Genomic DNA, 27,781 nt, shown 5'->3' with positions numbered 1-27,781 from the left:
TCGACCCCCATTAAAACACCTCCACCTCCTCACAGTCCTCCCCCCTCTCCGCCAACCCAACTCCTCTCCATATCTTCCTTCCTCGGCTTCCCTTGTTGCCTCTCGTCTCATCTACTCCCGCTCCACCAGTATCTCCGTACCCCAGCGCTCGCCGTCGTGCCACCCACCAAACCACACCTGAGCTGCCGTTCTCTTTTTCTCCCTTTCTCTTCGCGTAACCGTGTTTTGTGGGAGGGCAGTTTCGTTCGGGGAAGCGCGGAATTGGGAGCGTTTCCAACCCGTTCGTGGTGCCAGGCGGAGTGAGGACGGCGCCGCGAGATCGCATTGCGGCGGGCGCGGTCGGGTCGCGGCGGCATTTTCGCTCCGGCGTCCGTGGCTTCCCGAGGCGTTTGGTGTTTTGTTGTCCTTGCGGCGGGCGGCGGGACTCGAGTTTGGTGGCCGGCCAAGCGCAGCGCCTCCTTTTCGCGGCCGGCTTTCCCGAGCGGCCGCGGCTGGTGGCGGGGTGGTGGGGATGCGCCTTGCCTTTCCGCCGCCTCGGCGTGTCGTGATTCCGAAGCGTTGCCTGAGATTGTATTGGTCGCCGCCTTTCTGGTAGATAGATAAATCGCATCTTTTGGTTCGCTCAGCTGACGCGAAGGTTCCTCCCGGACAATGCCGAGCATCAGAGCTCCGGCGTCCAAGCAGACGGCCACGCTACAGGTTCGTCATTCTCATGTTCACGCTCTAGTTCCTGGAAAATTCCATTTCCGCTGCTTAATTGATACTACTTATTGTGGGGCGCGATTGTAATCATGCATTGCAATCGCAGGTGGCTGTCAAGTGCAGGCCATTGACCGACACCGAGCAGCGGCGCTCGCGGCATATCATCCAGGTCATTGATGATAAGGTACAGGCTCCGATTTTGTTGATGCGCGTGTAGTTTTGCAATTCGTGGTGGCAATGTGATGGTTTATGTGCGTTTCTCTCCCAGACTGTGGTTGTGCTCGACCCCGATCTGTCAAAGGATTACCTGGACCTCATACAGAACCGGACCAAGGAGAGGAGATACACCTTCGATCATGTGTACGCGCCTGGATGCTCCAATTCGGTATGTAAGAGTGTAGTTTGCTCTGCTCTCATCTGTAATTGCTTGGCCTGCTTTTGGCATTGGGCTCAGATGCTGATTATAGTAGGTTTTCGGAATCTGCATCTCAGCTTGGATTCTTCCCAAACTGCTCATTTCTTGCTTACCAGGAAATGATGATCTCGAGGACTAAACCACCAACTACTTGTCTTGATTATGAATAGATAGAACTAGGAGTGTCTCGTGCTTTGTACAGCTGAAGCAATACTACTGGTATCTACAAAGGACCAATGAGCAGCTTTTGTTCAGTCTGCAGCCAACCCGCGATGTAGACTTACTGTTAGGTCTCTACCTAATTCAGATGCCACTTTGTGGCATTGATCACCAAGCCTCTAGAACTTTATCAAAGGCCTGGCCTGGAAGCATGTGTTAAACAATGTCCCCAACAAATAAGTTGCCTTAAATTATGTCCGTATTCTAATTTACAAATTAGTTAGCATATTTTTAGTTACTGAACCTATAAGATGTAGGCTGTTCCTCCTCTGGGCATGTACACACTTGTGCTTGCCAGCTAATTAGTGGTAACAAATCACATGTTCTTGTACTTCCACACACATCACATTTTCGTAATGTGACCCTATTCATAATTGTTCAGGACGTGTATAAGAATATATCCTCTACAATTGCTGGTGTAGTCCAAGGCCTTAATGCGACAGTCTTTGCTTATGGTTCTACTGGAAGGTATGGATTCACTACATTGGTTTGCTTTTTTTTTAACATCGTGGAACATGCTCTTGTATGCTACTGTCATTAATAAACATGGTGCACATTTCAAATTACGAATCACATAAAAAATTTAGCATTTTATACTGAAGTTTGTCTATTGTGCTCATTGAAGGTAAGCACATTATACTTTCTTGTTTTTCTTGTGTTGCAGTACTTTGTGATAATGTGAAGCATGACTCGCACTGCAATTGTTGAACTCTCATTGTAATTAAGCATAATAATCATGGCTTACAGCATATCAAGCATAAATAGTGTACCTTAAGCCTGTTTGCCATAAACTAAAATTAGGCCATTACTTATATTTTCTCAGTTGTCTTAAGCTTTGGTATACAATGTTTCTGTCTTTAATTTTCTTCATCATAACATAGTATGAAGTAGTGGCAGTGCAACTCAGTAAGCTTTCATCAGTTAAGAACAACTAAACCAGATGTCCACATTTATAAGAGTGACATTAGTGTGTTGTATATTTCACGATCTTCTGTTGCAACACTTAAAATATAAATTTGAAGTTAAATGCTCGCAATAGTGTTTCGTCTAATATCTATTTATTTCTGTGATTATACAGTGGCAAGACTTACACTATGGTTGGAACCCATAGTGATCCTGGTCTTATGGTTCTTAGCTTTCGTACAATTTTTGAGCTGATAAAAATGGATGCAAGTCCGGATACATTTGAAGTCTCATGTTCATATCTGGAAGTCTACAATGAGGTAGTTTGATATATCTTATGCTATTGTAGTGCTAGCCATTTATAACTGTACAGTATATAAGACTTTCTGAACAATAGTTTCCTGAATTCTAGGTTATCTACGATTTGCTTGAGAGATCCTCCGGACACCTGGAGCTTCGAGAAGATCCTCAGCATGGCATAATGGTTGCTGGATTGAGAAGCATTAAGGTTTTTACCACTTTATTCAATATCAATTTTCCGTGTTAATGAGGGAATACACGCCATCTTCTAGTGGAAGTTGACTTTGTCTTTCTACTCTTTTTTGTTATGTTTTTAACCACCTAAGTTAACCAGCAACTTTTTCTATGTGATTTTATGATCGGGACATTGTCACGACATTTAAGTGGTTGACTGAGAGGGCCTGAACATACACATATATTGCTTTTAATATGTAATTTATTTTTCCCCGTTCCTAAGAAATTAGGCCCTGTTTGGCAGAGCTCCCAAAGCTGATTCTCTGCTGAATCCAGTAGGAGCCTTGCCAAACAGTTTTTTAGAGAGAAGTGATTCTTTGCTGATTTTGTGAAGTGATTCTCTAAAATGAACTAAAAGGCTGGGAGCTGAAAAAAGTAGCTTCTCTTGATTCTGTGAAGTAATTTTCCATCCTGATTTTAAGAGTTTATGCTAGAGAATCAAAGAGAATCACTTTCAGCCACAGAATCACTTCTCTCAAAGAATCTGCTCCTATAGAGAATTAGAATCAGATGGAGCTCTACCAAACAGGCCCTTAGTGCCATACGATGTCAATTTCCTGATTTTTTTTCTTGAAAAACTATTTAACTACCTTGGACGTGATGAGTACCTATCTTTTGGTTTATGTGAAGTGATTCTTTTTTTTAATTCTGTTATTGGTCACTTATATATTATACACCCTGCCGTACTGTAAAAAATGGATATGCCACTGGTCTCGTTTTTCTGTTTTTTCATAAAAGCATGTTTTCTAATGCTATTTTGTTGTTAGGTTCACTCTGCAGATAGAATTCTTGAGCTGTTGAACATAGGTAACAGTAGGCGCAAGACAGAGAGCACAGAAGCAAATGCTACTTCTTCACGGTAATTAAATAATCTGCAAATCTGTTTTCTTTTCTAAATGATGCCTTGTTCTGAACGATTAAGATATATATTGCATGTGAGAACTTATCTCTTTCTTCCTGTTTAAGATATATATCATTGGAGTTAATATCTTGAAACTGTTAGGCTGTTGAGAGTCTTAGTATATGAAGATATGAATGATCTGTCGTGGGACTTAACATTTTTCCTTCTATTAGTTGTTAAAGATTCGGTGGATTAAAGGCACCTGAGCTGTGAGGGCTACAAATGCCAATCATAACTTACAAAAATTGAAAACCCTAGAAATCAGAACATTAATCGAGAGAAAAAGAAGGATATACACCTATGATTTCAGTGTGGACAGATTAGAGTGAAACATATATCAGTTCATATATCGATGAAGATATAGTTCTGTAGTAAAGTGCAGTAATGTTATCATAAGTATTAGGTGTAAACATATGTAAGGTAATTTCTAGCTATGCAGCTGCACATGCAATTTTAATAGTTTATTCTTTTTTTCTTTGTCAAGATCACATGCTGTACTTGAGATTACTGTAAAGCGAAAGCAGAAAGGTCAATACGGGAACCAAGTTCTTCGTGGAAAGCTTGCCTTGGTTGATCTTGCGGGCAGGTAATAGCAATTGTGTTTCATTGCTGTTCTCATTCATTGTTTCGGGAACAAGCAGCGTCTAATGCAACATTCTGTGAGCAGTGAGAGGGCCTCTGAAACAAACAATTTTGGGCAAAAACTTAGAGATGGAGCCAACATCAATCGGTCACTCCTAGCATTAGCAAACTGCATCAATGCCCTAGGCAAGCAAAATAAGAAAGGTCTTGCCTATGTTCCCTATCGCAACAGGTATTTTAAGTGCAGATTTTACTGTATGGACCTTTTCTTTGTTTATGGTAGCTATCTGATAGCAGCTATCTGCAGCAAATTAACTCGAATTCTAAAGGATGGTCTGTCTGGTAATTCTCGAACTGTTATGGTTGCGACAATATCACCAGCCGATGATCAGTATCATCACACAACCAATACACTCAAGTATGCAGACCGTGCTAAGGAGATAAAAACACATGTCCATGTAAGGCGCCATTTCTTTTGGTTGTTTCAGAAGTTTGCAAGAAGCAAATTAAGATGTCAAATGGCAGAATTTTTGCCTATGGCCTCATCACAAGTATTGGGCAAATTAATCTTCTGAATAGGCATACCTAAGTGACACTTTTATTATTTTATCCTATTTTGTTCTTTGTAGAAAAATATTGGAACACTTGATACTCATGTTGAAGACTATCAGAGGATGATCGACAACCTCCAGGTTTGCCATAATGAGAAACAAATGACCACCTACCTCATTTCCATCATATTGAAATGTGTTACATTTCTGTCTTGGTAGGTTGAGGTTTCTCAGTTGAAGAAGGAATTAGCTGAGAAGGAGCATCAATTAAGTTCTAAACCTACTGAAAAAACTGCAGACAGTGAGCTGTCTTGGTTAAATGTCTTGAGCCAGGAAACTGGTGAGAATGTTCAGGAACGAATAAATCTGCAGAAGGCTCTGTTTGAACTTGAAGAAACCAATAAGCGCAACCGAATGGAGCTCCAGCATCTTGATGATGCTATTGCAAGGCATCAGGTTTGCATCTTACCTAATCAATTTCAAATCTGTTCCTATCCTGGAGAGCTTGGCGCACCAAAAAGCATGGACAATTCAGGAGAGCCTATTTGGAGCTGCGCTTTTCCATTTCCCCCTTTCCCTCTCAGGGCAAAAACATTGTGGTTTATAGGACATCCTAAGCCGCCGATATATTTAGCCCTTCCAATCAGATTGCCAAGGCAGCTGTTTGAAACCTACAGCATCTTATAATCAAAGAACAATCGATAACTTTTGGATGCCATGATAAACTATAGTTTATTGCTACAGAACACTGAGGCTTTTGTATTCAGGTGAAAGAAATGGACTCTACAGTTCTGCAAGCCTTAACGTCAAGGAGACAAGTTATTCTTGATAACATCCGTGATAATGATGAAGCTGGTTCTGGATATAGAAAGGTGTTAATCACTTAATTTTCTTCTGATCCCTTTGGTTTAATTGCTTTAAAGTAAACTTATGGAGATCTTTTTGCCCTTAGGACATTGAAATGAATGAGAGTCGCAGGCGTCAACTCCAGGATATGATCGAGGAAGCCGTCAGTAACAATGGCAATAGAACCTACCTACACATTCTCAGCCAGTACAGACTTCTTGTAAGTAACCCAAATCTGTTAATATATTTCCTGATATAAATCGTAAGCATGTGATGTCTCACAAGCTATCTGCATAATAAACTTTAGGGAATGACTAATGCTGAGCTCCAAATTGAGATGGCAATGCGGGATCAAGTGATACATAATCAGCGGGAGTCTCTAAGGAGCCTGTGGAACATTCTTTATGGAACAGGGCTAAATCAGAAACAGATTCTTAAATTGGCTGCTAAGCAAGGCTTAACCGTAGAAGGCTGCCCATTGCCTAGCTCAAGCCCAGATGTTACCACCCCACCTTCCTTTCCGCCTCATGGAAGGCTGCCACAGTTCATGTCATTTTCTAGTCCGCAATCAGAGCCATATTCTCCATCTGCTTGCTTTTTCCAACATGGTTTCAGCACTATGTCTTTGCTCAAAAATCAACATGAGACACCTACCATATGTAGGCAGGAGCACCTCAGTTCTTACTACATGACGTCTGGCTGCTCGCCTTATTCTGGTGATGGAAAACAGTGGTCAAGTGGAAGGTCAATGCCATTCTTTTCTACTCCAGAAAAACTTAGGGAGATGAGCGGATTTTACCCAGGAACAGAAAATGCACAGTCCCAGCGCAGGAAGGTAAACTGTTCTTCTTCTACAAGCTACTAACAAGTGTATTAATGCATGTATATCATGGTACATAAACACAATCCGTCTAGAATCAACAGTGGAGTACACCTGCTAATTTATGGTGCTGTCAAGTAAAACATATGTTACGAGACATGAAAATATTTTATTTTCCAGCTTTTCTAAAGCAAATAAACGGATTTTGAACTTGGAGAATCAAATATATGATGAACCTCTGATAGAGGAACCGTTAGTCCTCCACTGAACTAATTCACGTAATCACGTCACTGAATATAACTATGAAATTAATGCTTTGAAAATACAAATTTGTAAAGATCAGAATATGACCGCAAGTTCCATGAGTGTAAAAACTGGAAATCGTTCTATGCCAACCACTGATGGATCATTTCTGATTTTTGGTGACATGGTAAAATTTGCCAACCAATCGTGTAAAGTGATCACTTCCCATAACATTGATGCATGCTAACGCCACTCGTGCAATGTTAATGTGGAGATGTACTATTGCGTTTGACCTTCTCGATGTACTTGTGTGTGCTTACCGAGACATCTGTTTTGCATGATCTGAGGAAGATTTTGTTGCTGTGCAGGAGGATCCGTGGTCCATGGAGAGGAAATGAAGGGCCTCGGGTCGCTCCTCGTGCCTAAAACAGCTGTTGATGGCTACAATGTGGCCTGCCTGGTGTTCCTAACCTCGGTTGCTGTGTGCATCGTCTTCTGCCTGCTGCCGCCGACACCAACGTTAATGGGCTTCCTGAGATCTGAAGAGATGCTAGTGGATTTCAGCCAAGTTGTTGTTGGCTTTGGGCACGGCCACAAGAACAAGATTGATGATGCGTCTAGACCCTGCTGACATTGCTCACTCCACCCTGTACAGTAGAATGCTAGGTCTCTCATGGTTTCCTTTCCTCCTTTTCTTTCTTTCTTTGTAGAATTGTAGAGCGGTTGCTGAGGGTGAATCTGATTTTCGGACCCAAGATTCTGTAAATCTGCCGCGGGTTTAAGCCCTTCTTCAGTAAATCCAGTGAAAGGCTTTCAAAGTTGGTCTTCAAACAATGAAAGGTCGAGTAATGTTCTGCATGCTGGTCACTTGAGGCCAAATTTGATAGCTGGTCACTATCAGTAGATCAAGACAGCGCCGTATCGGATAATTCATGATTGATGCGCAAGGCTACAGGAGCATGTGGCCGGAGTGTGGTAGGATCTCCCTTCCAAGATCATTGAATAACCCCTGCGGAGCCTCACCTGCCCTGGAGACCACATTCAAGCTCACGCATGGTCCTATCCCATTCATGTCCCTGCAGAAGCAGAACAGTTGTGCTGAATGCTACGCTGGAACGGCGGCCGGCAGACGAAGCCGCACGGCACACACATCGCAGTCGCATTACATACCACATGCCAGGCCTGTGGTCTGTCGTCGATCGCCGGCGCTCCCGGGCTCCCGGCGTCGCTGCCCGCGAAACCGAAGGCTCCCTTTGACCTTCCGGTGGTTTGGCATTCCATACGTGATGCTTCTTCTATAGATTAGCGTAGTTGCTCAAGTGGTTTACAAACGAGTGAGTGAGTGAGTGAGTGAGTGACCGTTCCTGTACACGTCAGTGATACGTAGACTGTAGACAGTGGGCTCTGCCAACCTGGCCCATTGCTTCTGCAGACGTCTTGAGGCAAGGCCACCTCGGTCAGGCCCGTGCGAAAAGCCTGGAAGCCTGGAACGGTAGGGCTCAAGGCCTCAGGAACAGAAGAAGGCGTGCAAGCCGTGACCTACAGACCTGCAGGCTGCAAACGGGGGCAGGCAAATGCTTGCCTGACCTGCCGGCATCAGTGCGGTGTCTACAGGACGGCACTGACACCATGTAGGGTACGGAGACCTGCACCGTTTTCATCTCTGCTGCGTTTTGCTTCAATTTTGCTGGTTGAAGGTAGATAAGATCTGGAGGACGCCACTTCAATTTTGCTGCGTTGCTGTTTGGTCTGATGTCCGGGACGAGAAACCATGTCTGGCGTACCAAATTTTGGTGAATTTGGCTAGAGTTGGTCGCTGGTCGCCGTGTGAAGACATGAAACGCAATGCAAACTCCAATTGTTCGTGACTGATATGTGCACTGTCCAAATAAAACCTCATACCAATTGTACTAGGCCACACGAGCAATCACGCTACTCCGCTACCACTTGCAGCTGTTGCTGTGTCTGTGTCTTGGTCCAAACGAGCCTGGTTGGGAGAGCAATTAACACCGGCGCGATGCATGAAGAAGCCAAGCAGTGTGATTCGATCGAGATGCTCAGATGAAGACAGTACAGTACTGCGTTTTTGGGAGCCCAACCAGACCACCGCCACTCGTGCAAGACCGATCGAGCCCCTGTTGATCTGGACGCATGCCTCTGTCCTCGTGGCTTGTGTAAACGTTCATCAACGCATGAGATCATTCAAAGGCTTCCTTTTTTAATGCCGTTAATTATACAAGAAACATCTCAATACTTCAACGGGCGAAAAATATGTCTTTGTTCCAAATAGGGTCATCGCTGAATTCTTGTAGCTACGAGTTTCTCTTCTTTTGTTTCGAGATCCTTTAGACAAAACATTTTACTACTAGTAGTTTATCTTAGAAGAAGAGTACGTACAAATATTTTAGACGATACAAATCCTAGGTCCAAAACATGTGTGGCTCCCCCTCACCTCGTGTGTCTGAATACTACTAGTAAATGCCACAGGGGACAAACTGCACCCCACTCGGAACGGGCAAGTGGTGGCGACCCTAACACCAAAGCCAAGGTGTTCCAAGCCTACCTATGCGTAGCACCACCACGCTACGAGCGAGAACACCACGCTATCACACACCTTGTTTACGTCCCTCTAGGCCCTAGGGTCGCTTGTAATCAACACCCTAACCTCGGGCTCAATCCATCATTTCCGTTGAAAAAACGTTGGCCAATTAGTAAGAACCACTAGGGTAACAAAGGCAGTTCCCATCAAAAACATAGAATAGGCAATCACCACAGGTTTTACTGCTATCACATTCACAGCCACTAATTCCGGTCGCAAGAACATGAAGTCGGGAGACTGAATTTCGCTCAAACCGTGCTGATGATACTGCATCGTTTGCTGAAGCACCTTCACACCAGTCGGTGAGCAGGCCGTGGTGAGAAAACTTCGATGGATGCGAGTGTGACCAGTGACCACCAATCCAGGACGCTTTGGAACCACCCGTTTTTCCTACGGTCGCCTACCACAGGAGCAGGGAGAATCTCCTCTCCTTTCACCGGTCTCAAGGCAGTGCAATCACATTCACATGGCGCGTGGGGCAAGAGCCAAAGCGCCTTGGCCCCTTTCACCGGATAGGAAGAGGCTTCAAAATCGCATCACGCAAACATTTCGATCGCTGCCTCTGCCAAACTCGTGCAAGGATTTGATGATTTGATTTGATCCCTAGGAGCAGTAGCTTTTGTGCCTTTGTTGTGTTAAAGCAGTTTCTTTTATGCAGCGGCCGATGCCTGCAGTGATGCAACTGGGGCGGGTTGCGGGCTGCCCGCACCCGTCCGCATGAGTCGCAAACGTATACGTGGGATTAAGTGGCAGCCCGCATGGCCCACATGAGCACTTGCTTGTCATTTGCTGCGATGGTGATTAGGGCACGTACATCAGATAGACGGCACCCGTCTGTGTAGCGCCACATAATCAAAAGAGGCTGACGTGTACATGCCTGCTGATCTTCTGTTTTCCTTCTCTATTTTCCATCTCTTTTTAAGTTATTAGGTTCAAATCAACTCTTGCTTTGTTGGAATTTGGAACATGCAAAAGCAAGCAAGCACGAATGTAACTAGCCAGCCAGATTATTTCTGCTCTCGTTAGCTAGTTCTGGAGCTGCTAGAGAAGCAAAGTATATCGAGCACTGTTCTGCAATTGCAACGTACTATACTTTTGGTGTTCGGCTGTGCCGGCAAGTAAAACGCCGCCGCGTTCTGCTAAGCGCTGGCCCCAACATCGCCGGCGATAGAGCACAAGGAGGCATCCGTCGGAGGGGAACATGGGAATTAACTCGCAACGAAGCAGTCGTTGTCGCTGGCTCGCTGCAAGGGAGGGCGGGAGCGGCGGGCTCGCGGCGCCACTGGGTAGCGCGAGCAAACCCGCGTAGACCGCTCTAGATATGTGGGCTCGCGGCGCGGGTTACCCAGCGGGTTCGTGGCGCTTGCATCCCTAACTGCAGTTGCAGTGTGCCTGTACAGAAGTAGGGTTCATGCTCATGTGCGTCTCTACCAGGTAGCCAGAGAAAATGTGCCTTCAACAATCGCCATCTTAACAATCAATTAGCAATGGAGAAAGTTGAGGTTCTTTTAGCTGTCACTACAATATAGCCCTCCTTTAATTAGCTACCGATTAGTACGTTCTTTCTTTAACAAAAAAGAGAGAAGTGTGGTGTTTGGCGAGTGTAGTGCAGCTGATGAAAGGTTGCAAACACGAAAAAGGGTGGATGATTGCGTCTAGCAGCAGGTAGACTGACGAGGAAATTGCGTGTCGCCCCTGTCATCAGATCAGAGATGGCACCGTGTATATCCCTCTTCCTTTCACCACCAGTTTACTGCAGTCTAAACCCATGTCGCTGTGCCTACGGTGCACAGTCAAAAACGGTTTTTACTGACTCCTGCTCCCTCCGTTCCAATTTAACTGCATTTGTAACATTCAAAAATTGTCCCAAATTAAACGCCATCAATTACAATATTCCAGCCTCCTGTTATGCTGTGCACCAGTGTTACAGTTCACTCATTTGTTAAAAAAGCTGAAGCATGTGGGTCCCATTTGCTAAAAAAATTGAAGCACCCTAGCAGCCCAGCAATCTTTCGTGCTCCCAATCCTTCTAGCTTCTTCCAACCGCCTTGTTTCTGCTGCCCTACTGTTACCTTTACCTAGGAGTAGAATTGTAATTTACTATCAATACTAATTTGCTTCTCAAATTCTAAAAATGCAGTTATAATGGGACGGAGGGAGTATAGTAGTAGTCGTCGTCATCGTCTTCTGCCACTAGTAGTCTCCAACTGCGACGAGAAGAATAGAACAGCGAGTAGGCTGGCAATCTTTTTGTTTTTCGAAAGACGGCTGGCAATCTTGGAGTATACGGCTTCTTGGTTTGCGCCGCAGCAGGCCAGCGAGAAGCAGGAAGCAACAGCAACAGCAAGTGCTCGGCCGCTTCGGCAAATTGACTGTCCTCTAGTGGTAATGTGGCATCAAGCAGGCGGCGGGGCCCACACTGTCAGGGCCGGGCAGCAACGAAGGCAGTAGGATGGCTGCCTGCCCCTGCCTACAATGATTTACGGTGTGCGTCGCTGGACGTCGCCCAATGCCCAACCACGGGGAGCAGAGCAGGCGTGCTCGAGTGCACCTGCCGATTGGAAGAGCACTGCACGTCTGCACAAAGGGCGACGAATGATCACACACCTGGCTGAATGTCCCAAGTGTACTTAACACCTTAACTAAGCTGTGATTAGTACTGACAATCGTGATGCGTTACAGGCGTGTAGTAAGTATACAAGCAGGCTTGTAAGCTTGAGGAAAATACAAAGAGTCGGACAAAACGAGTACGAGCACTGCTCGAGGATCTCTGAGAGAGCAAGCAGGCAATTGACTGCACCCTACAAGGTCAATTTTACAGGTGAGCCATGAAGCGTAGCTCTGAATGCGCCACCGCATGCTACAACGAACCAGACACGCACATCACGTCGTCATCTCGTCCGGAGCGCAAGGCAAAGGTACTCCGGGAAGTAGAACGCAGTATCCCATCAGTTAAAAGAAAATACTCCGTACGCAGTACCAGCACAGTGTCTACACTCCGTAGATCGTACACGTACATCGTAGTGGTGCCGGTGCCGTGGATGCTGCGAGTCAGAGCTGTTGGTGAGGTTTATTGAAGCCGCCGTGAATGCGATGCGATTTGCCTAGCCGTAGCAGGTACGTATACCAAATTAAACGCAGGCGAAACGAAACCCGGGCGTGCACTCGCGCGCGGGGGCGCGGGCGCTTTCGCTCGCTTTGCCTCGGGCCCTCGGCCTGCCGCTGCCGGGGTCCGCAAGCTCGGGCGGTCGGCAGCGGCGGCACCGGACCACGCGAACAGACACGCCACGGGCGCCGGCGGGAATCGCAGCTCGACGACGCGGCAACCGCCGATGCCGCCGGCTGGACCACCAGCCCACCACCACGGCGGGCGCGTTGGGGGTGGGGGCGTGGGGCGGGCAGGCGGGTGAGCCCAGCTGGCTCCGCTCCGACGCACGCTCGCGCCTCGGGGTAGCTTTAGCGGGCGTTTTCTTCCACTGATTTATTTTTAGCACGTGTATTTAGAAGATCCATTACATAAGTGGAGGTTAAACGGCAAGACGAATCTATTAAGCCTAATTAATCCCTCATTAGCAAATGTTTACTGTAGCAACACATTGTCAAATCATGAACTAATTAGGTTTAATAGATTCGTCTCGCCGTTTAGATTCCACTTATGTAATAGGTTTTGTAAATAGTCTACGTTTAATACTCCTAATTAGTATCTAAACATTCGATGTGATGGATGTTAAAAATAAATCAGTGTAAGAAAACGGAGCTAGCTTGGAGCCCTATCGTATCGGGTGATCGTTCGTGCCCCCAGCCCCCCCGCCACGGCGTGTTGCGTGCTCCTGTGCTCCGTCTGGGTTCGTTCGGGATGTTTGCACGTTACCGGAGGGCAGAGAACGGTGCGATGGGTGCTTAGCCTTGTCACATACGTACTAGTACCTCACCTTTTGCGTCTCGTGTCAAACGATTAGCTTGATCATGTGGCAATGTCTTCGAACCGTCTGGTTGTGTTGAGCCTAGTCGAATGGGGTACCGAGATTAGTGATCAGGTTCGGTTAGTCGTGGCTAGTCGGATAGTCCATCAGCGTAGTTGTCCGCCCTACTTGCCCTACTGCTCAGGATCTGTATAGTAGTATAACTGTATAAGTGTTAGGTACTGTACTAGTTAAGCATAGCACCAGCTCATGACTGCGTTCTGTACCAAGACATAGCAAGCATCAAGCATGATCACTTTGATTATGGCTAATAGAGGTCCATGGACCGATAAGCCCGACTGCTCGTGATTAATAGTGATTAGCCAAGACTTAATAACGCACAAAACGATAAGAAGAATAAAATAAAATGATTCGTGTGACAGCAAGAGAAGTAATGTTTTTTGAAAAGTTAACAAGAAGTAATCACGTATGGTCAAAACTGCCCATCCATCCGAGACCGAAAGACCCCAAGATCACATTATAAAAGCAACCCAATCCCCCAAAAGAAAACCCACACACCACCCCAGAAGCACCCCAAAATAATTGACCTTTTTTTTCTTCTTCTTTCGATTGACAACCTAGTGTGGTGCAGTGTAATACTCCAGTGTTCAAACCCACACCAAGCACACCTCTCCTCTCCCCGTCTCGCCACACTATTGTCCGCACTCTCCTCGCCGAGAGTGTGAGCCGCCGCCTCTTCCCTCCCTCCCCTCCTCCTCCTCCTCCTCCTCCTCCCTCCTCAACTCCGCCGCCGCGCCCGAGAAAAGAAGCGGACCCCCAATGCGCCTCCTCCCGCTACTCCTGCTCCTGGCCCTCGCCGCGGGCGCGGCCGGCGCGGCGGGCGGCACGGACGCGGACGCGTTGCTCGCGGCGAAGGCGGCTCTCTCCGACCCCACCGGCGCGCTCAGGTCCTGGAACGCGACCTCCCCCGACCACTGCGCGTGGGCGGGGGTCACCTGCGCGCCGCCCGGCGGCGGCCGCGGTGGCGGCATCGTGGTCGGGCTCGACGTGTCCGGGCTCAACCTCTCGGGCGCGCTCCCGCAGGCGCTGTCGCGGCTCCACGGCCTGCAGCGCCTCTCCGTCGCCGCCAACGCCCTGTACGGCCCCATCCCGCCGTCGCTCGCGCGCCTGCAGCAGCTCGTCCACCTCAACCTCTCCAACAACGCCTTCAACGGCTCCTTCCCGCCGGCGCTCGCGCGCCTCCGGGGCCTCCGCGTCCTCGACCTCTACAACAACAACCTCACCAGCGCCACGCTGCCGCTCGAGGTCACGCAGATGCCGATGCTCCGCCACCTGCACCTAGGCGGCAACTTCTTCTCCGGGGAGATCCCACCGGAGTACGGCCGGTGGCCACGGCTCCAGTACCTCGCCGTCTCCGGGAACGAGCTCTCCGGCAGGATACCGCCGGAGCTCGGGAACCTCACTACCCTCAGGGAGCTCTACATTGGCTACTACAACAGTTACACCGGCGGGCTCCCGCCGGAGCTGGGGAACCTGACCGAGCTCGTCCGCCTCGACGCCGCCAACTGCGGGCTCTCCGGCGAAATCCCACCGGAGCTAGGGAGGCTGCAGAATCTCGACACCTTGTTCTTGCAGGTGAACGGCCTCACCGGCAGCATACCGTCGGAGCTGGGCCATCTCAAGAGCCTTAGTTCTCTGGACTTGTCGAACAATGCGCTCACCGGCGAGATACCGGAGAGCTTCTCCGAGCTCAAGAACCTGACGCTGCTCAACCTGTTCCGGAACAAGCTGCGCGGCGACATCCCCGACTTCGTCGGCGACATGCCCAGCCTCGAGGTGCTGCAGCTGTGGGAGAACAACTTCACCGGCGGTGTGCCACGCCGCCTCGGCCGCAACGGCCGCCTCCAGCTGCTCGACCTCTCGTCGAACAAGCTCACCGGCACGCTGCCGCCGGAGCTCTGCGCGGGCGGCAAGCTGCAGACGCTCATCGCGCTGGGCAACTTCTTGTTTGGCGCCATCCCAGACTCACTCGGTCAATGCAAGTCCTTGAGCCGCGTCCGTCTCGGGGAGAACTACCTGAATGGCTCAATTCCGAAGGGGCTCTTTGAATTGCCGAAGCTGACACAAGTTGAGCTACAAGATAACCTCCTCACTGGTAATTTCCCTGCTGTGATCGGTGTTGCAGCACCTAATCTTGGTGAGATCAGCCTGTCCAACAACCAGCTTACCGGCGCATTGCCGGCATCTCTTGGGAGCTTCTCTGGTATTCAGAAGCTGCTTCTTGATCGGAACTCGTTCTCTGGTGCCGTGCCTCCGGAGATTGGGCGGCTGCAGCAGCTCTCCAAGGCTGACCTTAGCAGCAACAAGTTTGAGGGAGGTGTGCCACCAGAGATTGGGAAATGCCGGCTTCTCACTTACTTGGACATGAGCCAAAACAACCTCTCTGGGAAGATACCTCCGGCCATCTCTGGAATGCGGATACTGAACTACCTCAACCTATCCCGGAACCACCTTGATGGAGAGATACCTCCATCCATCGCGACAATGCAGAGCTTGACAGCAGTCGACTTCTCGTATAACAACTTGTCTGGGCTTGTGCCGGGGACTGGGCAGTTCACCTACTTCAATGCCACATCTTTCGTTGGCAATCCAGGCCTGTGTGGACCATATCTTGGTCCATGCCGCCCCGGCATTGCTGGTGCCGACCACACTCCCCATGGCCATGGTGGGTTGACCAATACTGTCAAGCTCCTCATTGTTCTTGGCTTGCTGGTTTGCTCCATTGCGTTTGCTGCAGCAGCAATTCTGAAGGCCCGGTCATTGAAGAAAGCTAGTGAAGCACGTGTATGGAAGCTCACTGCATTCCAGCGCCTGGACTTCACCAGTGATGATGTGCTGGATTGCTTGAAAGAGGAGAACATTATAGGAAAAGGTGGTGCCGGGATTGTGTATAAGGGGGCAATGCCAAATGGTGAACTTGTGGCTGTGAAGAGGCTCCCAGCTATGGGCCGTGGCTCATCACATGATCATGGGTTCTCGGCAGAGATACAAACACTTGGTAGAATTCGGCACCGTCATATTGTGCGCCTGCTAGGCTTCTGCTCAAACAATGAGACTAACCTACTGGTTTATGAGTATATGCCCAATGGTAGCCTTGGGGAGATGCTCCATGGCAAGAAGGGAGGGCACTTGCACTGGGACACTCGATACAATATCGCTATTGAGGCAGCCAAGGGTCTTTGCTACTTGCACCATGATTGTTCACCATTGATACTTCATCGTGATGTCAAGTCGAATAATATTCTTCTTGACTCCAACTTTGAAGCTCATGTGGCCGACTTCGGGCTAGCAAAGTTCTTGCAGGATTCTGGGGCATCTGAATGCATGTCTGCCATCGCTGGTTCATACGGCTACATTGCGCCAGGTAGTAGATCGGTCCTTCCCAATCCAGTTCATTCTGAATATTATCAATGCATCATATGTTGTAAGATTCTTTATACTAGGTTCAATCATGCATTTTCAAACAGGTCTTGTGTAAGCCTAGCTTCTTGGTATTGGTACACATCAACTGTCTTAATTTTTTCACAATAGATGCTTTTGGTTCATAAAAGATCTCTTTATATTTGCTTAAGATCTGTCGCTTCAGTGTTGTATCTTCTGTTGTAACACTATAACTGTCTTGCTATTTCCCTCCGAAGCATGATTTTGTTATTTTCCAATTAAATAATTAATTGACCTTGTTGTCAATTGTCATCTGTGGCTTTCCAGAATATGCATACACACTGAAGGTTGATGAGAAGAGTGATGTCTATAGCTTTGGCGTTGTGCTTCTTGAGCTGGTCACTGGAAGGAAGCCTGTAGGTGAGTTTGGCGATGGTGTTGACATCGTCCAATGGGCGAAGATGATGACAGACTCAAGCAAAGAACAAGTGATGAAGATCCTAGACCCAAGGCTCTCAACTGTTCCACTGCATGAGATCATGCATGTCTTCTACGTTGCATTACTTTGCACGGAGGAGCAGAGCGTGCAGCGCCCAACGATGAGGGAGGTTGTGCAGATCCTGAGTGAGCTTCCAAAGCCATCTACTAAGCAAGGGGAGGAGGTTCCAAATGCATGTGATGGATCTGCATCCGGTCCTCTACATCCAGCCCCAGCTGGGTCCAATGAAGCACCAACGGGCGAAGCGAGAGATCAGCAACAGCAGCAAACAAGCTCTCCATCATCGCCGCCTCCAGATCTCATCAGCATCTGAGTAACCCAAACTGAAAATGTTACCATTCCTTGCAAAATTCACTCCATTCTCTCAAGTTTAGGTCATAATTTAGGATGCAGTAACTTCGGCCTCCTGCGCTGTATATATTCAAGTTTGTTGGTGGTGTCCAGTTTCCAGTTTGACGATGTGTTTGCTTTGCTGCTGCAATCTAGGAGTCTGTAGCGGGTCTTAAGTCACCTCATTAGAGCTTTTGATCTCCTTTATCCAATATTCCAATGTAGGCACTAAAGTATAAAGTGCTCTCTCTATCGAATTTAGCATCAGAATCTTCGCTGTGGAACCAAGATCTTGACGCGATTTCTGCTTCTGTGTAAACAGTCGTAGTGGGCTAAAACTAAAAGCCTTTGAAGTCAGATCTCATGCTACATCGGCCCCAAAGAAAAAGTCTGTTTGCAAGGTGAATTGATAGATATGCTGCCAAAGCATCTGGTTGCTGCTTTCGCTCACTTTTTTCGTCTTTTATTGTTGTAAAAGAAGGTGATTTGCATCTCTTGAAAGCAGACAAGACTGGGCTGGCCCAGAACGTCAAAGGAAGCGTGCCGTTTAGAAGAGATGGCCTGGTAATCAGATGCTTTGCCCTCTGTGTATCAGCAGTTAGCAGATATGCTTCCGTCAAGTGAAAGCGAGTGGAGCATTGAATAAGCTCAGATTTGGCAAACAACTAAAAAACAACAACAAAAAAAAATAACGAATCGGCCAGTTGGATTGGGACATCAATCGGCACCGTACCACGCCAACGCACTACTCAAAACACAACATCGACCGGTTGGATTGGGGCATCAACCGGACCTCTCTCAACTTTACTCGGTCGGATTGGGACATCAACACGAGCCTCAATAAAAGACTCCGCCCGGTCGGATTGGGACATCGACCTGGGCCTCAACTCGAACTCGCCACAGACAATCTGGACCTCAACTCGAACTCGCCATAGACAACATGGTTGGTCAAGAGGGGGTAGTGGCACCACCATGACACTCCACAACACCGGTGCTCGTGCACCAACAGCAACACCATCACCAGGGTACAAGGCTGATAGAGGATAACCTATCGTCATTGCCAGCGCCGTCGTTACCGACGATGTCCCACGTCGAGCCAGCCACTGCTATGCAGGGCTTGTCGCCGTGGTCCGCTGCAGGCCGTATAGCTATAGAGCCATCATATGCACTTGCGCCTCCAAACGAAGTTGTCCTACACCGAAGTAAACCCGCCAAGCAGGGCTAGCCGCCGTAGAATGCTGCAAGCCATCGAATCGATACAGGAGCAGCTGCCTCCGGACATCAACTACCAACCACGTCCCTCGAGATCTGGTTGTACACTATGGCACCAAGCAGCCCAGTTGCCTCATCGAGGAAAGCAGGGTGTTACGCAGGGCATCTGGCAGCCATCACAGGATCACCTCCACACAGGTCTCTTTGGCGAAGCAGATTTGCCGACCACCCCGTACCATGCCGCGTCTCATGCCAAATTCGTGGTCAATTGTGGCGCACGGCTCCTCCCGACTGTCGCCCTCATGCCAAGCAGAAGTCTTGCCACTTCTAGCCGCCTTCTGCCACCGCGGGCATCCGCATCTCAAGTCGTCGACTAGGCCTCCACCTATTCCACCGCGACACCGAAATCCACCATGGCCGGAGCTTAGCACCGACATGGTCACCACCATGTGTAACTGCTCGCCGCCAAACAAACAGGGAAGCTATCGGCCCGCTGCCCATCGTCGTCGTAACTCCAAAGATGACGCCTTCAAGAAGAACATGACGCTAGATGCGTCGTTGCCACCCGCCCAAAGAACTTAGGCAAGGTTTTCACCTGGAGTTTCCAAGAACGAAGCGAGGAGAGCGACATGACAACATCCCCAATAGAAAATTGCGACGCCCAAGGCGTCGGCGTTGTCAGCCCGGCACACCGAGTATGGCTTTCGTCCGACACCTCCCGTGGGCAGCTGCCACAAACTTCCCCGCCCATCATGGCTGCACCAACACAAATGCCTCCCTGCAACTGCCCCCATCACCAACCAGCCGCCTGTGCGCGCAACCGAAACCGCCACCATATCCTCCCTCGCGCGCCGGCATGGCCACGCAGTCACCACCTCGACCCCGTACGCCATTGTGGTGCGATCTCCTCCTCGCCCTGTGCGCCACCGACGCTGCACGGCCTCCCTCCTCAGCCCACTTGCTGGGCCGTCGTCAGGCCTGCAGCACCTCCTCCTTCCCCGGTTCCAACGAGCTCGCTGTCCAAGCCACACCAGACCAGGGGTAGAGCACGACTAGGGGCGCTGCCTCCGCGCGTGCGCGCGGCTGCCGCTGGTGCCGTACACGGGTAGCCGTTGCCGGGATGGCACCCCACCATGTTCGCGCAGCCTCCTGCAAGGGCGTCGCTGCATCACAGCCCGGGGGGTGATGTGCCACCGCGTCCCACTCAACTACCGCCAGCGCCGCTCCCCATCGGGCCTGCTGCTGTCGCAGCAGATCCGGCCACAGGGGCAGCAGATCTGGCCTAGGGGACGATGGATCCGGCCGCCGGAGGGCCAGCCCGCCGTGCCGCTGTGCCGTCTCGTCGATCGTCGCAACGCTCCTTGCGCCTAAGCCCGGGCCCCAGCTCCCGCGCAGCCCCACACACCGCGCGCCAGACCGCCTCCACTGCGCGGCCTCGCACACCGTGCCAGGTGCCATGGCCGCCGCCATCACGCCGCACGCCACCCCTTGCTCAGGACAAGCATAAGTGCCCGCAGTGGCAAGATGTCCCGCCGCCGCTTTCTTAGGGCCGCACGGACTTCCGGTAACCCCCTCTGGCGATGGCGAGGGGAGTGGAGGGGATGGGGTGAGGCGGCGGCTAGGGTTCCGTCCGCCTCCCGAGTAGCCCGAGCGGGGGTGACGCGGGCCGAAGGAAGTTGTCACATTGTCAAGCGGTACACTAGCTTTTGAAATGTTTACCGTCACAAATTTCCAAAATAGAAAAGTACCCTTCTCTTCTCACCATGCATTCACTCAAATGCAGCAACGGCCTTGTTGTTCAATCGTTGTCTGTAAATCAATTCTCGCAAAACAAATATGAAAAGCAATCCGGAGAACAAATGAAACGCAATTGAAAAAAGTCTGTAAAGGGAAAAGGAAAATAAAGGGAAATTGATCTGAGCAATGGTCCCTCCTGCAATTTCTCTGCCGCGTGCACTGTCCCTGTTCTCCGGAGCAGTGTAGGCCCCGGTTTCGGCTAAGTGGCCACCTCACCCAGAAAAAGAATGCCCGCCGAGTCCCCTACCACGTGAGCGCGCGAGTCCGCTGCCAAACAAAGCCAGTAAAGCCACCCTCGTTTCCTCTCGTCTCGCCTCGTCTCTGCCGCCCGGGGGCTAGGCTTCCTTCGGCCTCACTTCACCGGGGCCTTGTTGACCAGGGTCTCAGGGCCGCAATTGCTCTGTCAAAAACAAAACACAGCTAGGACCATGGCCTATCTTCTCGGGCAGCGGCACTTACTGCTGCATCAGAATCTGAAAATGTACTTTGAGGGGTGCAAATAGCAAGATCAGTGCGGCACATGGGCCTTTTGAGGCTCGTGAGCTTCAGCTCAGCGTTGATGCAGGGATCCAAGGAGGTTCTGATGCTCCACAGGACTGATTCACCCTGCAAGCTGCAAAGTGCGAAGGCAAAGCGCTGCTTACCTGAACCCTGAAGCCGGCAACGTCCATGAATCGAGTGAGTCAGTGTGAGTGGAGAGGACAAAGGAGTAGCAGGGAAAGCGGGGAAGTTTTGGCACGAAGCTGGAAGTGGTGGGAAGTGGCAGCTGTTTACTGTTGTAGTTTCATAGTTTGTGGTAAACGGTGGTGCGGTAAACAATAAAAAGGAAGGCAGGCAGGTTGGTCTTGGTCCTAGTCCTACTATATGCCATGTACCTCTCTCTGACCTGACACCACACCGACCCGAAAGCCATGGCAGGAGCACTGTCGCGTCGAAATAATGGGCAATAGGGCGCTAGCTGCTTGCCTGCTTGGTGCTTGCTCAACGGGAGACCAACCAAACAAGACGCTCTTCTTGGAGCCGTCGGGAAAAATCTTTTGATCTTGCTGTTATTCTCGCTTCTTCCTTTTACCACCACGAATCAACCCTGCAGAAACCGGAAATGTTACTGCTGATACGATACAACGGTTAACGGAATTAGCACTGGCCGTTCGTACAGGGTCAAACAAACAAGGGCTTCCGCGGCAGAGCCATGACGTCCGTGTTCCTGTGGGCTCTGGCCCGGCCGTCTTGTGGGTGCCCTGCGCCTGCGCGCGTGTTCTCAGTTTCTGATCGCCTGACCGGCGACGCAGTGGTAGTGGCCGATGCTTTTTTCTGGCTCGTGTTTGCGACCACCTGTCGTCGGCACAGTGGCAAGCACGATTGCCGTTGCACACAGGGGGGAGCCGAGAAGAGGCACGCACCATCATGGCGTGGAGGGGCGCCTCGCGCTGCAGCACGTACACCACGCCATTATTTTCTGCACGTCTCGTTGAGTTTTTTCGTGGGGATCGGAGGACGGATGAGGGTAAAGACACCAGCAGACGGGATGCAAGTTGGTCGGACACAATGGAAGCGACGATCATTGGCTCGACGATAGAGCGTTTCCGGTCCAGCCAGTGGACCCGTTCGCAAGTTGCAATGCGGATGAACCAAGTCAACCGACCTCACCTCCTCTCGTGCAGCGCTCATACTTGGGAGTTGGGAGTGTCTTCGTGGTCCATCGTCTGGACCGTCCAAACGGATGGTTCGTCCAGGATCGGTCCCAACTCCCAGTGATGTGAAGCGCTACGAGCAGACGCGTCGCTGTCCGCCAGGACGAAAAGCCGTTCAGGGCAGGTCGTGGGCTTCCGCGCCAGGAAAACCACGCCGTTCCCGTTCGCGCTCGCGGGCGGTGTCAGGTTCCTGCGACCTGCGCGCGCTCTGATGCCCTAGTCACAGATCGACGACGCAGCACGGCAGTAGCTAGTGCTGGCTCCTGACGCCGGGTCAATGCTTATCTGAATGCGCCCACCCGCCGCTGGTGACAGTGGCGAGGAGCAGGCGAGCAGCGCAGACGCAGAGCACTCCGGGTCCGGGCCTCCGGCGAGGCGGCGACGAACAAGCATGATTGCCGGTGGCAGGCACGGGACTACGGGAGGGAGCGGCGGCAGGCACGCATCATCATGTAACCGGCCGGGCCGACCGAGACGGCGCGCGCGCCGCCACGAGGCAGCAGCTGCGTGCCATTTCACGCTTCCCTGCGGATCGGATGCATGATGCTTCGACGCATCTGGTCTGGAGCACGACGACAACGAGCCGGGAAGTTGGTTGCCGGCCTGCATCAGCGGATCGCCCCCCAGTCCGGATGCGAGCTGCTCTCGGTCGGGCAGGCAGACAGGTTCAAGTGGAAGTGGGCTGCTGGCTAAAGGCTACAGTCTAGAGATCGAGCGAGAGTAGGGAGACACGGGCACCACACGTCCATATCACCAAGGCACCAAACCAGCAAACCCTCAGCTGTTCATGGATCCACAAGGACGTGTAAAGCGAACCACCAAAAAGAAAGCGGAAAAAGAGGAGATGCAAAGAAAGCTTGCGCCGTGGGGAGGGTTTGGATTCCGCAGCGTTTGCAGGCCAGGCCGCCAGCGTTTGGATCCTTTCCGTGACACAAACGGAGTCAACCAATATCTCCTCATGGACATCAGGACCGCTCGAACGGGTTAATGGTTCCATTCCATGGATCGGTCGGTCCCCCCGGCAACGTGAAGCGCTAGGAAACGAACACGCTATGCGACATGTGCGGATGGGCCGGGGTGCACGACGCGCGCCTGTGTGCCGTGCGAAGTGGGCACAGGATGACAGGATCGGCGGCGGCAGTGAACGCAGGTCAAACAGTTAGAAGGCTAGAAGCAGGCCCGGACTTTAGGAGAGGAAATTGAAGCAGGACAGGCCGTTGTTGTCAAGGAGTAATACGAGTGCGCTGCGCGTACCAAGCGCACCGCCCGCGAGACGGATCGGTCGGGTGCTCCGGGGGATCGATCGACGATGCCGGGGTGAGTGGGAGCAGTTGAGGAAAGCCTTCCTCGCTCATGGGAGTTGGGAGGGACCATGCGTGCTCCCGTGCGTGGCAACGGCAGGCTGGCGGCGACAGCAAGTGGCATGGCCGGCACACCATTGTTGGGTGATGGGTCTTAGGGTCTACACTCCTCAGCACAGGATTCTGCGCGTAGCCACTAGGAGAGTATCATCGTCTTCTGAAGTTACTGGCATTAGAAGCTGAGAGGAGTTTTGTGGACTCGGCTGTTCTGCTATGTTTTGCATCTGCCCGGGTATTCGGTTTAGGGAACAGGGAAGCCGTAGCGTGCGAGGCCGGGCAGGAGCCGTTCTTGAGAAAACTGCAAAACGGGCTGGCAATTCAAGTTTCAGCGCCTCTCGCGCAGCAGCCTCTGCCACGGCCCATCTAGGGACGTCAACCGGTCCAGGACGCGCGCGCACGGATGGACAATTTGGCCCGAACCACAGCACATGTGACTACGAGTATGTGGATACCCTGGACTCCTGGAGGCAATGGGCCGTAAGAAGCAGCTCCATGAAGATGGAAGATTTCCACGCCCAGGAAGATGTTACAGTTGCTATAGGGTAATTAGCATTTTACTACTGTCTTGCAAAAGTGATATTACATGTACAGGAGTACTATACATCTATGTATGGTCCAGATCTTGGGGATGATCCCTTGGCTCGTACTGCTTCACTTCTTCATGAAAGCGATGCCCTTCTGGATGCTCTCGTTCAGTTCCTTCTTTGCCGCTTCCAGACCAACTCTGTAACGCCAAAGAGGCAGATGTATTATTCTCATGGAATTTTTTGAGATTCAGAGCGTACTTTATATAATGATTTTGATGCAATGAAGCCATATTTTAAGCGATAAACAGAGTAGAGCTAACGTACCTCTCGAAGTCGTTCAAAGGTCCAAGAGGAAGGATCTCCTCAGCTCCTCCGCGACCCAGCCTCACTTTTGTTGCAAAGAACGGCAGCTCTGTCACCTGAAACAAAGATTGCCGAAAATAAGCATAGCTCTGTGATCTGTTCAGAAGTTTCAACAATGTTCGGACGATGGGAAGCAAGTAGAGATACACAGATCTAGTGTAAGGATACCTCAGAGGCAACATATGAACATTCAATGATGCCAGCTTCACCGCGCATTGCTTGCAAGCATGCATCACCAAATTTCGCAGCAGCAAAAGCCTGAGGTGTTTGTTCTGTTAGTAAAGTATTTAACCTCAGGTATCTGAAGTAGGCAGACATATATGAACTACCATTGACAGAGTTGCAGACCCTGCTCCAGCCTTTGCCTGAATGACAAATGAAATCAGTGTTAATTGTAGAGTTTTCAATTAATCTGAAAGAACAATGCTTCAAGAAATGGTCAAACTGGAGTTGGGGCAATGTCACAGATGGCTTCACGATATGCAAATACAGCTATGCAATGTCGATTGTTTAATGGCACCAGCAACTTCATTCGTGGTTGTTGAAACAAAGATGCTGAAATATACTTTCTTGAAAGTTCATAGTAACTATTGAAAAATTGTTAGAACTAATGTCTAACACATAGAAGGCATGTAAAAGGGTCTGCCTTCAGCTAGAAGATTCCCGCTGCAGGTTGGAACCACAGCTAACCCTCACAACTCAAGCATAGCCAAATGAAACAAGTGTGTATAAGATGGGTTTGCACCACATATCTCCCTGCTAGAAAACATCGCTATGTAGGCTTTATGTAGAAAAAATAACACGTACATCTGATGCGCAGTACATTATATCTATCAGTCACAAATGCATGGACCAAATGTTTAAAAGAAAAATAAATGCAACATTACTAAATGTTTGAAAGAAAAAAAAATCAAGCATGTAAAACAAATCTCTGTTTCAATGCAGAGAACATCAAATGAACAGCTTAGACCATAGGGTAGGGCAAAATTCATCATATAGGTTAAGCCCAACTTCAGGGTAATACGTTGAAATAACGTTGTACCTCCACAACTTCTGTGCCACCATTCTGAATGCGGTTAGTCAAATATTTGATCTCTTCCTGAGTGAATGAGCTTGGAGGGGTGACCTGCAGATAAATAGGTTTCAAATCAGCACCTAATATTCAGAAGCTAGATAATGTTTCCTTAATGGCCCGTGTGATTGCATCAGAACATGATCAGTACCTGGGAGAGGAGGGGTAATATAGTTACCCCTGCATGCCCGCCAACAACAGGAACACTGACATCTCTTGGATCAACTCCAAGCACCTCAGCCTATAATAAAAATAAAACACAATATGGAGCAAAAAATGTAAATAACCTAGAGATAAGTACACCGATGCTACTAGAGTATGTAAGTATGTCAAGGCTATTTAAGAGATGATATGCTATGTAATTTTGTTAGGCTTCATACCACAAAGGTGTTAGCCCTCACAACATCAAGTGTTGTGACTCCAAGGAGACGCTTGGGATTATAAGTTCCAGCTTTCTTGAAAACCTCAGCAGCAATGGGGACAGTTGAGTTTACTGGGTTGCTGATCAAATTCACAATTGCATCAGGACAGCATCTGGCAACGCCTTCACAAAGCGTGCGAACAATCCCGGCGTTCTTGTTAAACAAATCATCCCTTGTCATTCCTGGTTTCCTAGGGAGGCCAGCGGGTATGATAACAAGGTCCATTCCTGTAAGTGCTGCATCAAGCTGCTGAGCCCCAAGGAAGCCACGAACCTGGAAAGAAGCTTATCCATAGTTATTTCTTATTTGCTGATCTAAGTGCACATTAGAACTGTCATGGAGTTTTGTTTTAGATGATTGAGGCAAAGGGCTTCCTGCAATTGTAGATTCAACCGTCATTATATAAATAAAAAAAACTACTAAAGGTGGTTTCTTTTAATCACTTTGGAAATCTCATCAGCCTAATCACAACAATCAGAACACATAAGGAACACCGTCAAGTGCTTAGGTGTGGATGCCGCATCACAATCCCATGTAACATAAATAAATTACATAATGAGCTCGTGACAACAACTAGGAAACTAGACAGGATGCCAAATCGATCAATTGGGCGGCTATTGTGAAACAAGTAGCGCATAAGAACCAATCAACCACTAATATCCTATTGCTTTTACAAGTACAACAGGGTCACGGAGTTTGCAGACATCACTCTGCGAAGTGCCACGGATCAATTGAGCGGCTATCGTGACATAATTAGCGCATAAGAACCAACCAACCGCTCCAGTCTTGTTGATTGATGGTACAACAGCACCTCACTGCAAGGTGCCACGGATCAAGTGAGGAAGAAGGGATTATCAGAAATGTTACCACAGCGCTGGTGTCCATGTGGCTGACATCGGCGGTGACCCCGGGCGTGTTGACGACATCGTAGAGGTGCAGCACGGAGACGAGCGGGTTCATCTTCATGAGCAGCGACAGCGGCTGGCCGATCCCGCCCGCCGCGCCCAGGATGGCGACCTTGAACCCCGGCGCGCCGCCCTTGGCGCGGCACGCCGCGGGCCTCAGCGCCGGCGCGCCTTCCTCCATCTGCACACACCGAGCAACCAACCCTTCAGCTTCAGGTTTCTGAGTCAACAGCGGGGAAAGAGAGAGAGAGAGAGAGAGGCTAAATTAGCCGTGGCCGGCGTGGCGAGGAACCGACCTGCGGGTTGAGGTGCGCGGCGACGCGGGCGAGGCGGTGCGAGGGGGCGTTGGCGTCGGGCTGCATGGCTCCTCGTGCTGCTGGCTGCTGCTACTGGTGGGTGGGTTGGTGATGCTTGGCGCGCGGAGGCAGGGGAGATTCGGGTGGGGTTTTGATGGGAGAAGCGTGGGGGTTGCCGCGCGTGTCTGGAGGTTGGAGGGTTGCGCCGCGCGTTATCCGGTGGCCTGTGGCTGCGGGGGGTCGGGGCATCGGGAGGCGGTGGAGCGGCGATGGCGGCCCGGCAGGCTCATCTCTTCTCTGGGTTGAAGTCGGGCCGTTCGGCTGGGAGGAAAGCGGCCGCGGCGCGGACGGTTGGCCTGGGTCCCGTTTGGAGCTCTCCGGCAAAAAAAAATTAGTTCAAGAATGCGATTAAATATGAATTAATTGTAAAACTAATTGCACAAGCTTACAATTGCACAAGCCATAACTAAATAATAAGTAGAACTCATTGATTCTAATTAGACCTTGATTTTCTACTCATCAAATAATTAGAATTTATACAATTAATTTTACAATTAGCTCATATTTAATCATCCCAATTTACATCCAGCATCGGAGTAATTTTTAGTCCATAATTTCCGTTCG

At 49.8% G+C, this 27,781-nt stretch overlaps 3 protein-coding genes across 3 annotated transcripts; 2 read left to right on the top strand and 1 right to left on the bottom strand.

The window, feature by feature from the left end:
* Positions 1 to 23: 23 nt before the first annotated feature.
* LOC117837699 (kinesin-like protein KIN-8B) lies at positions 24 to 7,534 on the top strand. The gene is made up of 16 exons (XM_034717432.2): positions 24 to 699; positions 809 to 886; positions 971 to 1,087; positions 1,719 to 1,804; positions 2,415 to 2,559; positions 2,652 to 2,747; positions 3,541 to 3,632; positions 4,159 to 4,260; positions 4,342 to 4,488; positions 4,564 to 4,714; positions 4,886 to 4,948; positions 5,027 to 5,263; positions 5,575 to 5,679; positions 5,760 to 5,873; positions 5,961 to 6,488; positions 7,085 to 7,534. The coding sequence occupies exons 1-16, from the start codon at positions 652 to 654 to the stop codon at positions 7,112 to 7,114; spliced, it is 2,139 nt and encodes a 712-aa protein (XP_034573323.1). The 5' UTR covers positions 24 to 651; the 3' UTR covers positions 7,115 to 7,534.
* Positions 7,535 to 13,797: 6,263 nt separating this feature from the next.
* Positions 13,798 to 17,877, top strand: LOC117837697 (uncharacterized). Its single transcript, XM_034717430.2, has 2 exons — positions 13,798 to 16,662; positions 17,007 to 17,877. Exons 1-2 carry the CDS (start codon positions 14,058 to 14,060, stop codon positions 17,489 to 17,491), a joined length of 3,090 nt encoding a protein of 1,029 aa, XP_034573321.1. The 5' UTR covers positions 13,798 to 14,057; the 3' UTR covers positions 17,492 to 17,877.
* A 6,188-nt stretch (positions 17,878 to 24,065) lies between these two features.
* Positions 24,066 to 27,316, bottom strand: LOC117841031 (malate dehydrogenase, glyoxysomal). The gene is made up of 9 exons (XM_034721596.2): positions 27,158 to 27,316; positions 26,824 to 27,042; positions 25,915 to 26,229; positions 25,686 to 25,775; positions 25,505 to 25,588; positions 24,792 to 24,827; positions 24,631 to 24,720; positions 24,424 to 24,518; positions 24,066 to 24,296 (listed from the first exon to the last, which is right to left on the bottom strand). The coding sequence occupies exons 1-9, from the start codon at positions 27,221 to 27,223 to the stop codon at positions 24,224 to 24,226; spliced, it is 1,068 nt and encodes a 355-aa protein (XP_034577487.1). The 5' UTR covers positions 27,224 to 27,316; the 3' UTR covers positions 24,066 to 24,223.
* Positions 27,317 to 27,781: the final 465 nt, after the last annotated feature.

Source organism: Setaria viridis, chromosome 9 (genome assembly GCF_005286985.2).
Source record: "Setaria viridis chromosome 9, Setaria_viridis_v4.0, whole genome shotgun sequence".
In the NCBI taxonomy this organism is placed as follows: domain Eukaryota; kingdom Viridiplantae; phylum Streptophyta; class Magnoliopsida; order Poales; family Poaceae; genus Setaria; species Setaria viridis.
The sequence above is the reverse complement of the archived record's forward strand: the minus strand, read 5'-3'. Positions and strand labels throughout refer to the sequence as shown.